The sequence below is a fragment of the Tribolium castaneum genome, chromosome 10, assembly GCF_031307605.1.
Source record: "Tribolium castaneum strain GA2 chromosome 10, icTriCast1.1, whole genome shotgun sequence".
In the NCBI taxonomy this organism is placed as follows: Eukaryota; Metazoa; Arthropoda; class Insecta; order Coleoptera; family Tenebrionidae; genus Tribolium; species Tribolium castaneum.
Genome location: NC_087403.1, coordinates 1,581,093 through 1,596,370, shown reverse-complemented (window position 1 = coordinate 1,596,370; position 15,278 = coordinate 1,581,093). Strand labels below are relative to the sequence as shown.

General features: G+C 35.9%; 1 protein-coding gene across 8 annotated transcripts in view; it reads left to right on the top strand.

Moving 5' to 3' along the window:
- Positions 1–3,314: 3,314 nt before the first annotated feature.
- The window catches only part of LOC100141763 (agrin), a 100,371-nt gene continuing 88,407 nt past the window's right edge, over positions 3,315–15,278 (top strand). For 7 of the 8 annotated variants that reach the window (XM_015980397.2, XM_064359279.1, XM_015980393.2 and 4 more), the window contains exon 1: positions 3,315–3,919. In XM_015980397.2, coding sequence (XP_015835883.1) covers positions 3,418–3,919 — 502 coding nt within the window. In that variant the 5' untranslated portion in view covers positions 3,315–3,417. The remainder of the gene's footprint in view (positions 3,920–15,278) is intronic. The other variant, XM_015980406.2, reaches the window with a different exon arrangement.

The following is a 15,278-nucleotide window of genomic DNA, read 5'->3' as shown; positions in this document are numbered from 1 at the left end:
GCAATACTCTACGACTTTTATTTTTTTTTTTATGAATTTTTTTAGTGAAAAACTTTGATCGCCTCTGTAGCCGGAACCGTTGCCCGGAGCGGCTCCGGGTTTAATCGAAAAAATAGAGAAAATTAAGCGCTATCAGATGGTATTTTGTTCGTTGCTCTAAGTCTTACAGTTTCCGAGAAAAACGCAAAAAAAGGTTTCCATTTTCACTTTTTTTCAATTTTCAATCGCTAATTACGGCGAAACTATTAGAGTTATCGAGAAACGGAAAAATGGAGGACAACCGGAATAAAAAACTCTACAAAATGGCATAGGACTCAAGGCGATATCTCCCAAAAAATTTTTCAATTTTCAAACGCCGATTACGGCCAAACTAAAAGAGCTAGAAGAAAACGGTTTGTTCGATCGTAAAGAGCACATCAAAATCTATAAGATAGAATAGGTTTCAGTTGATTTTGAGACACTTTAAAAATTGACCGATTTTAAGGGGGGGGTGTTAACTTTTTTTTAATTCTTTTTATTTTCTCATTTACGGCTAAACTATTGTAAAAAGTGGAACTGTTTTGATCCATACCTATGCAAAATGATCCGGGGAATCGATTGGCATCGAGAAAATTGCCAAATTCCCAATAGTTTTTTAGTTATGAATTTTTTAAAATTTTACCAATTTTTGGATTTAGCAGCAATTTGCTCGAGAACTATTAGTCGGAGAACAATAATCTTTTTTGAAAAAAATAGATAATTTAAAGAGCTTTCCAACGATAATACACTTCATGGGGTTACCTCTAATAGTTCCGGAGCTATTGCTCGAGAAATGTTCCGGGTACCCAAAACCGACAAAAACTGCGACGAAAATTGAAAAAATCAAACATCAAAAAATTGAACATATGGACTTTTTGTGGACTTTTAACAACTTTTGTGGGTTGTTAAGACATGTAGAAGTCCATAAAAATTTACTGGAGTAAGTTTAAAAAAAAAATTTTTTTTCATCTTTTTGAAGGTAAGTGTGTATTACTCAGGAAATTTGAGCAAAAAAAATGAAAATTTTAAATTGCGTGAAAAATTAGTATAATAAAGAAAAAAAGCCGCTGAATCCAATAGAACAAACCGCACTGCTCTACGACTTTTAGTTTTCGAGTTATGAATTTTTTTATTGAATAAAATTTTTCACTATGACAAATGGCTACCCTAAATTTAGGCAAAAATTTTTAAATTTTTAATTCTTGTGAAAAATCGATATAATATGTAAAATGAGCCGTAGAATTCAATCGAACAAACCGCAATGCTCTACGACTTTTAGTTTTTTTTTTATGAATTTTTTTAGTGAAAAACTTTGATCGCCTCTGTAGCCGGAACCGTTGCCCGGAGCGGCTCCGGGTTTAATCGAAAAAATAGAGAAAATTAAGCGCTATCAGATGGTATTTTGTTCGTTGCTCTAAGTCTTACAGTTTCCGAGAAAAACGCAAAAAAAGGTTTCCATTTTCACTTTTTTTCAATTTTCAATCGCTAATTACGGCGAAACTATTAGAGTTATCGAGAAACGGAAAAATAGAGAATAACCGGAATAAAAAACTCTACAAAATGGCATAGGACTCAAAGCGATATCTCGCAAAAAAATTTTCAATTTTCAAACGCCGATTACGGCCAAACTAAAAGAGCTAGGAGAAAACGCTTTTTTAGATCGGAAAGAGCACATCAAAATCTATAAGATAGAATCGGTTTTATTTGATTTTAAGACACTTTAAAATTGACCGATTTCTAAGGGGGGGGTGTTAACTTTTTTTTAATTTTTTTTATTTTATCATTTACGGCTAAACTATTCTAAAAAGTGGAACTGTTTTGATCCATACCTATGCAAAATGATCCGGGGAATCGATTGGCATCAAGAAAATTGCCAAATTCTCAATAGTTTTTTAGTTATGAATTTTTAAAAATTTTACCAATTATTGCATTTAGCAGCAGTTTGCTCGAAAACTATTAGTCGGAGAACAATAATCTTTTTTGAAAAAAATAGATAATTTAAAGAGCTTTCCAACGATAATACACTTCATGGGGTTATCTTTAATAGTTCCGGAGCTATTGCTCGAGAAATGTTCCGGGTACCCAAAACCGACAAAAACTGCGACGAAAATTGAAAAAATCAAACATCAAAAAATCAAACATATGGACTTTTTGTGGACTTTTAACAACTTTTGTGGGTTGTTAAGACATGTAGAAGTCCATAAAAATTTACTGGAGTGTGTTTAAAATAATTTTTTTTTCACCTCTTTGAAGGTAAGTGTTATTACTCAGGAAATTTTAGCGAAAAAAATATAAACTGTAATGACTGCCAGGTCTACACTGTAGAATTATTGTAAAAAAGCACTCGAAAACTATTTATCGTCGAGCTTTTTAATCTTGGTGGATGTGTGATGCCCGGAGCTATTATCCTTCCATGCCAAGCATATTTTAAACGTTCGTGCGATCTACAGGTGATCGACTATTTTACTATTTTTTAAAATCGACATAAGGAGGTTCTAGCCACTTTTTTCTCAGTAGAATCTTTAAGAATACAAAAATAAAAAATGTCATTCATTCAATTTTCTAATAGTTACAAAACGTTTACATTTACAATTTTATATTATGAAAGAGTGTGCATATTACAAATTACAACTTGCTTAGGCACCTTTTACTTTTATTACATAGAATTTAACTCATATTCTTTTAAATCTTGTATGCTTTAATGGTTTTTGGAGGCCAGCATAAAACAAAATCCTTAAATCCTTTATGTATGTGGGTCGAGAAATTAACGTTCTCGCAAATGACAACTTGCTCTCACTTTACCATGATACATAAATAAGTATTGTCTAAGAGATTTCAAATTTTATATTTTTCTCTTGCACCGGTTAGTTTTGCAAGATTGTCTGGTGAGGTTTTTAATTTGTGTTTTATGCCTTTTATGTGATGGCGCGAGTGGGGTTAAAATTGCGATTTTATGGCGTCCTGTTTTTGAAATATTCAAGTGATCTGGTACAAGTAATGAAAGATTTTATGAGATTTAAACGATCGGATGACTAGGTGTGTGTTTGTGGGTGAAGTGTGAAGAGGCGAAGAGTTATGGTAGTGTGTTTTCGGTCTAAATAGCGTAATTATGGCATGATGATTTGTTTGAAGTCTTAAGTTCGGTAAATGAGGTAAAAGTGTCCGAGGGCTGAGTATCTGTATAAGGTTTGTTATTGAAGTAAAGATCGTGTAAACATTAACCGGTTAATTAAAGTCTAATTTGAATGTGTGGGCTGTGGGTATGAGCAATGGGGTCCAGCTATGATAGGAAATCTTTTAAGATGTTAGTGCTAAGCTAGCTGAAGGAAGGAGCGGTACCGTGCGTGGTAGAGTGTTGAGCCAGTCATGCCGCGTCTTTAGTCGTGCGTGTTTCTTGCCATGGCACTGAAAGGGTGTAGGCCACGTGCCACAATCCTGCGACTGTTCCTCCTCGCCACCCTCTGGCTGCACAGCCATGCCTCGGCGCTGGCACGCCGCCAAATTTCAGCGCACCCCGTCTTCCTGCCCCGATGCAAATACGACGAGCATATAATTAAGAGCGAGGATAAACTCCAAAAACAGATCGATCTCGCCAATTTCGTCTTCACGGGGAAAGTGACGAGTGACATACGATTCCTCGACAACCGCACTATTGTCTTCAGCGTTTATGTCAGGCGCTATTTCAAAAACAACGCCGGCCTCAGCGACAATCAGGAAGTGAGAGTGCTCAAAACATTATATGACGGCGAAGGAGTTAAGTGTCGACAAGTTTTAAGATATAGGTACACGGCGATCTTTATTGGACGAAAACCGCAAAAGCTCGACGCGGATGTGCAACTCACTATTAACCCCGTACCAGTTACTTTAACCAATCTTGACAGGGTTACCGCCGCCACTAAAGGTAAGTGACGCGGGAAAATCCCAGAATCACCACAACACCAAATCCACACAAAAATTCAATCAATTTCATCGATTAAGTGTGGCTTTTGCCCCTTAAAATCCAAACATTTTTATGTTATTTAAGTACCTGTACCTGGCGTTTAGCACAGTTTAAAGGAGTTAAGCCGAGCTTGCGCTCGGCGCAATCCTAGTTTAAATCGTGTTTCATTCTCGCACGCTACGTCCAGATTTATGGCAATTGTTAGGAAAAATATAAATCCTGGCCAGATTTTAGCAATAAATAATCGCAGCGGTCGCCCCCCGATGAGGCTCCGTCAAAATGGATTAAATTGATTTCATTATGCGCCCTTCTGTGGTGTTATTGTGACACTTAGTCTAATTATCAGGTTTTTCGCAACGTGGAGCGCAACAAAACCTACAGAAACGCCGTAATTGACTTGTGTTTTATATGCACTTAATGAAATTACCAGTCACTGTAAGTGCTTGTGCCATATAATTACGCTTAGAGGTGCAATTAATTCTTGTCGTGTTGTCATTTAAAAATCGCGAATTTTTGTGGGCGGGCCGATTTTGGGTCGAGTAATTACGGGAAAAATAATAAAATTGCTCCTCACATGGAGTTGTAAAATTTGCATTTTTACTTCCTGAGGCTGAACTTTGGCGGCAACCGTTGCAGCCAGTCTCTGACCTTTTCGTATCGCCAGAAGACAAAAATGTTGTTTTAGACATTTTGTGACACTCAATTTGCGCTTGCTCATTTTTAATAAAATACCAACACCTAATAAATTATAAAGCGTCGATGAGATACGAAAACGTATTTTCATCTCATTATTTTGCAATTTACCACTCGAAAAATTGAGTGCAGGCCACCACACAGCTTTCAGGTGGTCTTTGAAACAATAACACTATTCAAGCGCCATGGTTCTATACGAAAATAAGTAAACAAAGCGCCATTGCATCATCTCGCCAAAATTGTATTGAAATTTTGATGGCGTGGGACGATTGTTAGAAACGGTGGTTTTTAATCTGAAATTTGCCCAAAGTTAAATGTCGCAGTGAGAGAGGCGCCGAATGAAATTTTTGAAAATATGCTCGTGTGGGAAAGGTTACAGCAAAGGTGAAAAAGTGTATTGTAAAAGAGTGTAACATGATCGGCTCCTGGGCTCAATTCAGTATCTTACGTTTATGTGACAGGCATATTATCGCGCTAGGGAGTATTAGAAAATGTTGCTATAAATTTGAGCCCGCTGTGATTATAGAAATTTTACGAATTTCCTGTGTTAAATACAGTAGCTGTGTCGGAGCTTTCGGCGCTTGAATGTGGATTTTTCGCTCGCATCGTCCTGATTAGAGCTGGAGCTGGGTTTATTGTAAGCATAAATTAGTGTAACGATTACATTGTCCGTTAGATGTAGCACACGTGTTGTGTTGTTTTGTTGTCAATTATTATGTAATAGAGTAACCTGGATCGGGTTATTTATGGAGTTTGATAATGGAAATCCAATTATTTTATGTAAAACTGGGAACTTTACGTTTAATTTGAGACGATTTAAAATATTTTATTGCATCCTTGAAGCTCGATAATTACAATTTTTCAAAGTTGTCGCTCGGATAATGAAAAACAGTGTTTATAAGATTTTTACGTTTTAGCACATGGTCTTGTTAACAAATGCTGCAAGTCTGAATGTCGGCAGGTGTAAGCGTTGTTATTTAAATATTAATTGAGTGATTTAATTTAGCATTATCGGTGTATTCGGGTAATACGGCGTGTATAGAGTTACCTTGATATGTAAAACATGTGGCGCCATCTAGAACAGGTATGTAGGGCCTTATTTATGGCCATCATTTAATTGATAATTAATCGTTTGTCGGTAATTACAAGCTTTATTTACCTTTACCTTCGGGATAGCCAAACAAACAAAAAAATTAACAACCTATAAAATATGAAGCTGATATTACAATGAAATCTTTATTATTTCACCAACAATTTGGCCATAACCGATGCAATAAATAACGCTAAATGTATGATTTTACGTCCCCGGCTAGTTCCATTTACGACGTGTTTCGAAAAAATATTGTAAATTACGGCACACACTTTTTAATTCGCTCCAGGTATCTTTATAAAGTAGTCCGCTATACTGATATTTATATTGAGGCTCGTATACTCGGACTACACCGAAAATAATATATAACCTTTTCGCGCAAGCACTTACATTTTTATTTGCATGCTTTGATTGTTATTGCCGAAACAATTAATTACAACCTTCCAACTTTTTCATTACGGCATTCGTTATCCCTTAAGCACAACCGCTCAAAAATCGATTTATTACTTCACTAAATTTCATTCCTCATACTAATCGAACATTAAAAATGATTCATCTCGAAACTTTACTATTTTATCATGCGATTAAATCCAACTCATCACTTCTAGTCCGGTTCTCCTACAAGAAACATTTGTTCGAGAGAGTTACAATGACGCACTCTGCTAATTATTCATTGTTGCACCACACGTACTACTTAATAACAATATTTTCAACGAAATTCGCTTTTAATGTTTCATTTTAAGGGATGTAGCTGGTAATTCCTAGGCTTTGAAATTTGGCCACATCTGAACGTAGCTTTCCATAAATTAACTATAATAATGCAAATTCGGTGCACTTATAGGTCATCCGCGACCCTGATAAAACACCATTTCAATATCTGTAATACTGAAGCTTCCCGCTGGGACATCACCCAACAATTATGTTGGGTTGGGAATTTATTGACGGAAAAGTCCAACTACCGTTACCGTAATAGAATTTTAACGGAAACGGACACCCGTGAAATGAATTCGTGAATACTAAATACTCGCAAGTTTTTTTGACTAGGTGTATTTATTGTGAGCTAAATTAGACACCACTATAAATAGTTGTAGAAATTAGGAAACGTGTAGGTGCGTGGCACCATAACAGTTACCTTAACTAATTTGTGGCAGTGGTTAGGCATAAAAACTTAACGACACATTTATTCGAAAATCCACGTCGAAAATATTAACAGAACAAAACTCGATTTTAGTAAACAATCACGATAAAACTCCCGCTTTATTACTCTCGCAACAGTAACAGGCCTTTCGGTGTTGTGCTCATGTCGCAAGTTATTTACACGCATCTTGAGCAAACTTCTAAATATTAGCACGATAAATCGTTGCGATTTTTCCTTATTTATGGCGTGATTATAAAAATCGTGGCTTCTTTTATGCATTTGGAGAAAAGGAAATTTACAACACTGCCACTTTGATATACTGGCTTAAACAAACTATAAAATGGACACTTAAATTGTGTCAGATCTTTATATTGGGTTATAATTTAGGTATCGAGCTCGCTGTAAATAAATTTAATTCGAACAGTATTGTTGAAGACGGTCGGACGTTTTCATTTGTCAGGGATGATTCACATAAACGCCAAGATTTATGTCAATGTTGGAGGGAACTGGTCGAAAAATTTAAATTCAATCCGCCATCGAACCACTAATCCAGTTACGTCCCATAAATCGAAATGGAATTTGTCAACAATATAGTTATAATTATCCAGGAGTTTGACCGGTTCGAGCCGCTCGTAAAGTATTTTATTTATAACGCGAGAAGCTCACAAAAATAATTACAGTGCCACCTTATAAACTGTAATATGTGTCAATTTGCACCTGAGAATTAGGAATTATAGATGGCTCCGCATTGTATCTGGTGTAAAATGGAGCCGTTTCCTGCACACAAATCACGCGGTTACAAGCGTCTAATTTGAATTAATTTGTAAAAATTAACCATCTCTATAAATTTATAAAATTAGTGCGCGCCTTGCGAGTTTTTTCTTATATTATATGGTCGTGTGGTTGGTGAAAATGTTGTGTTGATGCATAGCAAGGTGGGCGCTATTGTAATATTCATGCAAGCTGGGAATAATTTATAAGTCGTGTAGCATAAGAAAGTTTGAGCTTACGGTTTTCTACAGGATCCCACATAAGCCATAATTAATTATTAATAAAGCGGTGCACTCGTACGATTGTTTTTTGTGTAAACAGAGAGGAATTTTATTGGGACGTCTTTATGGGTCGTGTGGGATTGGAAATGTGCTAGTTGGAATGATTTTTTTCGATTAAGGCATTGTACCACGACCAGATCACTGGTAAACTGCTGTTACGGCATTATTAGGCAATGTTTAAAGCTCGACTTCTTCATTCGAAACTAAAGGCGTGACGGTCTCATATTAAGACTCGGACATGACTTACCTGTTACACCTACAGTCATTCTTTGCCTGCTCTACATAACAGATCAACACGAATTTCTAAAGGAAATTTATATCTGGCACACTCCAATTAATTGAAGGATTTTCCGGCTCCGGCCGGATTCATATCACTGTCATGCAGAATTTCATTACGGATTCTTCGTTTCTGTATCTGATTTATCACGAGAAATCCCTAATCGATTGTTTGCTAATTACGCGTTTTAAACATCGAGACTTAGTACACAATATACGGGAACATAAAATGTTTAGATCAAATTTATGGTAGTTTTATTACTCTGTGGCGAGCGCACGGTGCCGGTAGTCATCATCGTTCTATTCTTTCCTAGGCAGATTTATATTCCCAAGACAAGTGTCTGGTTTGATTCGTCCATTAATTCATCTGGGGTGAAGTTTCCAAGAGTTAATCGTTGCAGTTTTAATTTATGATCCGGTCAAAAATGATACATTTTTAATTAATTGGGGTCTTGGAACAGGTTTAGTTCCGAAAGAGAAAAATAAGGTCTGTGTGGAGTACGATGAGGGCATTGGAACATTTTTATATTGCTCGAAAGCTCATTGTTCAGGTTTATGCCCGTCTCGAAATATATTGTCAATTTTACAAGGACTGTTAAAACAGCTGCTAAGACAGTGAAGTTGTAAAATCTTGTAAATAAGTCAGCAATTTTAGATGCAGCGTAGACAATGCGTCGGTTCGTACCTGAGGGCTACGAGTGAAGTGCAAAATTATGCCTGTTTATGCCTTTGCCGTCTCTATCAAGGTAAAATGCGATTATAAACTCCACAGATGACCTTGTCTCTATATTACGACTTTCGCAACGACCAGACACCTGAGCCTGAAGAATACTTTTGATCGTGTTAAGCACATAAACAGCATTTTTTGGGGTGATTTTTAAGCCGATTGGATTTATGTTGTATATTAAGCGAACACGCAAATGAGAATGTCTTAGATGTGTTTCAGTCACATTTGGATGTTTTTATTAATGATGGAATCTGTGTGGAACAGACACAATGTTCTTTGTGTACGAAGAAAAATGGTTGCATTTGTGAATTCATTACTTCCCGCATTAATAATAACGACGCGCAGAGGGAAATAATTCGCTATAAAGATTAATTAGGAGTATCCTGATAAAAATAGAATTGTAACGGATCAAGACAAGTTGCCGTTGTAAATGAGGGAATAAAAGGGGCCGTAAAACGTGACAATAAATAAACATCTAAATGGGAGAATTCAACACTACTGTTCCAAGTGGAGTAATTGGAGTTAAATATGGGGAATATCGCGGGCTTATCGGCTGAATGATCTTCGAAATAATTGCAACGATAGGCGGCGTTTCGGACACAACTCTACGAATCGAAGTGAAATTTACGCGAGTGTGTTTTAACACATGGAAGCCCAATAATTTACTCTCGGAGTGTTTAAGTAAAACAACTTAAGAAAATAAAGATAAGAGAGAATGATTATTGATGAAATCAACATGAAATTGAAATGAACGTCTGACAGTGAGCGGTCGGGCGGTTCGACTGCATCCCACACAGAACCAGAGTGTAGGCTGATTAGTCTTACATGCTACAATCCACTACATCCATTCTACTCGTCTCTAATAAAATTTAAAAACACTACTCGACTACACGGACTACACGGTATAAATAACGACTAACTATTTCCGAAATAATTTTGTCATAGCTATGAAGAGCGACCGCGGCTCGATCGGGTCCGGTTTCCCCTACTATTTCCATTAGAGCCGATGGTCAAGATAAACACGGCTAAATAAAATAAATACTTTCCCACTTTTTCTCATTTTAATCGCTGCTACCGAAACTAGAATTCAGTCAGAATTCCATGTTTATTAACACAAACTTATATATTAATGGCGGTAAGGCCGGGAAAAAACAACTTTCCAACTTTGTTATTTTATTACCACAAACATTCTGTGGTATGAGGGGAAATATTTCTTATCTGCAAAGTGTCTTAAAATATTTAGTGTATATCTCTTCTAAGCTGGAAGCTTAACGATGTTTATGCCACCGTTACACACCTCTGTGCCATTTTTTATTCAGTATTGTTTAAAACGGTGGCTGAGACGGTACTTAATCGCGAGAAACCGGTCATTGATTTTACCCGCTATGCAAATTAGAAAAATTAATTGCCGCTGTGAAAAGTGGATTACTTTCAAAAATTGCTGTTCCATTTTACCAAAACAAATTATGCTTGCAAACAGGTTATTTGATGCACCTATTTTTTATTTGTGCATAATTGACGAATGTGCCAATTAGTTTTAATCCGTCGATAGCAGTCAGCGGTAATTAGGACCCTTTGCAATTTATTAATTAGTACTTTTGAATATTCGCTAAATTATTATTAAATTATCCGAATAAATGACATTCAATTAAATCCAAGTCGTCTTTTGTTTATCCACTTTAATAACGCTCATGTATAAACAGGGACAAAAAAGACAAACAGCCTCAATGGAATAATTCAAGTTAGTTCGCGCAAACTTAAACATCCGAAGACGAGTCAGGCAATAATGAAATATATTTCCCCGTCTTCCTGAATTTGTCGCGAATCCTATCGCAAGTGGGATGTTTAAAATAATCGTCGCGTCATTTTTACTTTTTACAGTTCGCGCAGCTGCGAGTTGTTTTGTGAAAAAATAAAATAATGCATTTGCGACATTACAATAGTGACAAGGCTAACTCTTGGGTCGCCGCCTACTTGTCTTGAATATGTTTTAGGCCCCACGGTGTAATTAATTAAAGAGGCTGTGAAATCGCTCAATCGTGATTTGTCAAAATGATGGATTTGTACTGTGTGAACCAACCTGTTGGTGAATTTAATGTTAATCGTGGAGGTTGAGTAGGGTCCAAAAAAGTTAACAGATAGGAGACAAAGGGCGATTTTTAACGCACGCTCCCTGACTAATGGATCTAGTATTTTCCTTTAAATGTAAGCTATTTCTAACGTAATGTTGTTTAGGTAAAACAAGCCATTCGTTTCCTACTACTTGACGTTGGCTTAACCCGTGGCTAACTGAAATATATTATCTAATAAAACCACTGAAGTCTAACATGAGAACTTTTAATCTTCTAATTAATTATTACAAGTTTTTCCGGTAGTTTTTGAAAGTGGCGCGAACGAATTCGAAATAAACATGTCAGTAACGCCATTTGGTATCACACACACCGCCTTTCTCAGCCATAATTGAGGTACTCCACACTATTAAAATAAGTGCCACTTGTGATTAAATCCTTAAGTGGCAGTGAAAAACTGCATCGATCCGTCACTCACAAAATTTCCCTTTAGGATGGATTTATTGTTAATTTAGGCAAATGTTGATTGTGCAGTTGCCGGACAAGGGCAAAATTTCAAGTAGTAAATTACGTTTTAATTACAACCAAACAAATTACAGCAAGCTGTTTGCATTATTTACTCGCGACAAATACAGACCGTCACCCTTTGACTAGCTCCGATTATTTCTTTCGTTCCGACGCAGCGAAAAATCCCAAATTGTCTAACGTCGCTTTGTTTTATTATTTATTGCGTATTGTGCTGTATATCTTTCCAGCGTGACGATTCGAATTATGGCAATTAAAGGGGAAATCTAAGGAGTGTGTTTTTATCGAACTTAATCAAGTGGAGGAATTTTCCTTAGCATTTCGATTTACATATGTCGGATTTTGTCCGGTAATTAGCATAATTGACTTAGGATTATCAAGGATGAGAAAAGGAAAAACAACAGCGTGGTTAAATCGATAGTGACACAAACATATATCTGCACCGCCGAATATTTTAATGAGGATTTAATTGATCCGGTAGCATGCAAGTCTCTTAATTTTCCTAATTACGCCTAATTAATAATCTTGCATATTGATGAAGACGTACAGTTATAATGCTAGATTGTCATCCTACGTATAGGTTTGAAGTCTCAATTTGGCACGATTAGAGAAAAAGCGGCGCCAGGTTTCTTTGTGTGCGTTTTCTCTTGCACGTGTCTTGTGCAAATATCGAATTAAAATTCCTCTGTTTAATAGACTCAACTATTTCTTGAAGCAATATTAGCATAATGTCTTTTTAAAATCGCACGTAGGGTCCTGATGGACATGCGTGATATAAGTGAAACTATAAATGTTAAACACGTTTTGAAATCTGTGTAACGATTTAAAACGGCTCATATTATGTAAAATGATCTGGTCAAAAGAAATAAATATTTTTATCTCCCTTGTAAACATATGTTAATAACTGTCTATCTGGCATCTGAAAAGAGCCGCTCGGACCGGTGGCGTATTATTATATTATAATATTCCGGCGTTATTGATATGATTTAAGACATTGATTGTTTCAGTGATCGATGCTTGGAGCGACGAAAACGCACTTGTGTCGATAAATTACAAGTTTCGCGAGGAATGCTTTTTTGTTTCAATAAAATATGCAACTAATTAATGAGAAATAAATAATAGCGGCAATTACTTGAACGCAGCCTTTGTTTAATTATCGTAAACCCTGTTCGGACCCTTTCGTAGCACCTGTGCTGCCCACATACCACTTAACATATTTGACTTTGGGTGGTTTAAGTCTCACATGTTTTCAAGCTGTACACAATAACGCGTTTAAAATACCAATTACTAGTGATTTTATCGATGTATTATTTATTGGCTTTATTCGAGCGTTGAGAATTTTTTAAATTCTGTATTTAAATTATTGAGACAAATTTGTAATGAATGCGCGGCGGAATAATTTAATGTATATTACGAGTAACGGGTACGTAACAATAAGAATTTTTATCAAAGCGTAAAATCGGCGTGGGATTGCCATGCATATAAATAAATGAAGTGAAAGCTAATATAATAAATTTTGTCCCCTTAACAATTTCAGAATAATTAATATTGCCCATTGTCGGTCATGACAAATTTCAAAAACTTATGCTCGTTAATTTTGTTATTTGCTAGTCTTTGGGGAGTTTTATCGAGCGAGTTTCTAACTCCATTAATATTCAAAAGATCCAACGATCATTCTTTTGAAAGTGAATTTTTAATTTTGTTACAGTTGTAGGGTTTAAAATTTACTGCACAGCTGAGCTGGCTATTTGTTACTTTGAATTTTTCTTCAGGAACTTTTAAACTGCACTTGTCTTATTGTGCTGCTAGTGAAGATGGGAATTGAATTTAAATTAAATTACGTTCTACTAATGTAACAAGTTTCATTTTTATTTAAACTAGACTAAACTTCTGCACTGGATATTATGATAATGGAGTCAAATGCAACTTATAATCATAAACTCTAACTTTACAATGTGTTGAAAACTCTTACTGGCCAGCATTTATTATTAATCATGATTAGTGCCACAATAAATAGAACAAAAATTACTCCACATTCTCCATCATTATTTCTTATTTATTGTGGAAAAAGGAAATAAACTCCCTTACATAAAACGTGAAATGATATTATAATTACATGGTTATTATAACAGCCGCTATAAATATTCGAATTTAATGACTCTATTCCTATTTACCATAGAGTTTTCTGCTAATATAATATTAAGTTTCCTGTTGCAATTATCTCAGCCAACAAATTATACCACTATAAAGTGGCCAACTCTACTAGACTCCTATATATAGCAGGCGGTAATCACCCGTGACACATGTCACTGTAAAAGCGGATTATTACCAACCTAGTATCATATTTTCTCCCAAATCAAACCTATTATAAGAAGACAAGCTTTTAAACAAATCAAACCACCCCATCTCATTCCAGACCAGCTTAAAGCGACCAGTTTAAGCAATTTTTTCTTATTCGTGGTCGTGGGCAGACGGATACTTGTTTCAAAATTTCAACAAGACGAAGCGCTCGATAATGATCCTGTTTTTACAGAAACTTATCGCCGAGGTGATGAGGCGTGATATTTAGATAAAGCAAATATCAGGGAAAATGTTGAGCAAAAGCAGCGTGCGACATAAATTTGTACATGTCGTCCGTAATCAAGCGTGGTCCGGTTAACCTGACTTGAAAAAACTCGCAAGAATTATTTGCCGAGAGATGGCGATAGACAGAAGAATCTTGCTCGATAGCACAACAAATGGAGACTCCCACAGTCGGCAATAAATTACTCGCAGTCACAAATATGTATTTTACAATTGGAACGACTTAATTGTACCGATTCGAAAAATAAATTATTTCCCTCCCGCGAGATTACGAGTTTTATTTATTTCGTTGCATGAGAGGTGACCGAATATTTAATAAATGGCGTAGGTGCTGCGATAAGCGCGGTACTAATTGATCATAAAGACCGAGTCTCTGTACTATAAATAATTTTTATGGTTATTATAATTTTTGGGAGTTTATCATCATATCGTTTGAGATTTCCACACATGGTGGGAATTTATTATTTTCGGATTTAATTACAAGCCTTATGAGGAATTTAGAGGAAACGGGTAGAACTGAGCCAATACTAGAAAACAATGGTGCATATGGGAAATCCTACGCTAGTCGATAAATCTGACGTCGACTGGACACTAACGTGGTTTTAATACGGAATAGAATAAATTTAGTGGGTAATTCAAGAATTTAATTATTTATTTTTCCGAGTATCTCTCACCTTCCTCTGATTTGTTATAATACGCTAAAGGAAAGTACAACGTAATAAATAAGCTTGTAATAGTGTGTATAGTGGACAAAACGTTACAAGGCATAAAATAAAGCGTCAAATTAGTTTATTGGCGTAGAAATTGATGGATGTGGTTTTTCTCATCGGCTGCAATGTGGGAGTGGACAGCGACAGCTTTTTTCAACCGAAACCTGTGCTACTGGTCAGATTAAAATTTTCCCTCATTATACAGTGCATGTATATTATTAATCAATTGTAATGCGTATAATCGATCGTGTAAAATCGTGAGTTTCAGCCTCAGGTTGGCAAAAAGATTAATTGGAAGCGATATTCGTGTGATTAATAATGGTCGAAAGATGTCATCTTTTTTGAATATTAATTTATGTATCTCGTGAAAATCGTGCTCCCCGTATAAAAATTAGGTTTTATAATTTGGCGCAGTATGGGTCGGATATTGATCTTTTTATAATTGACAACTATCTCC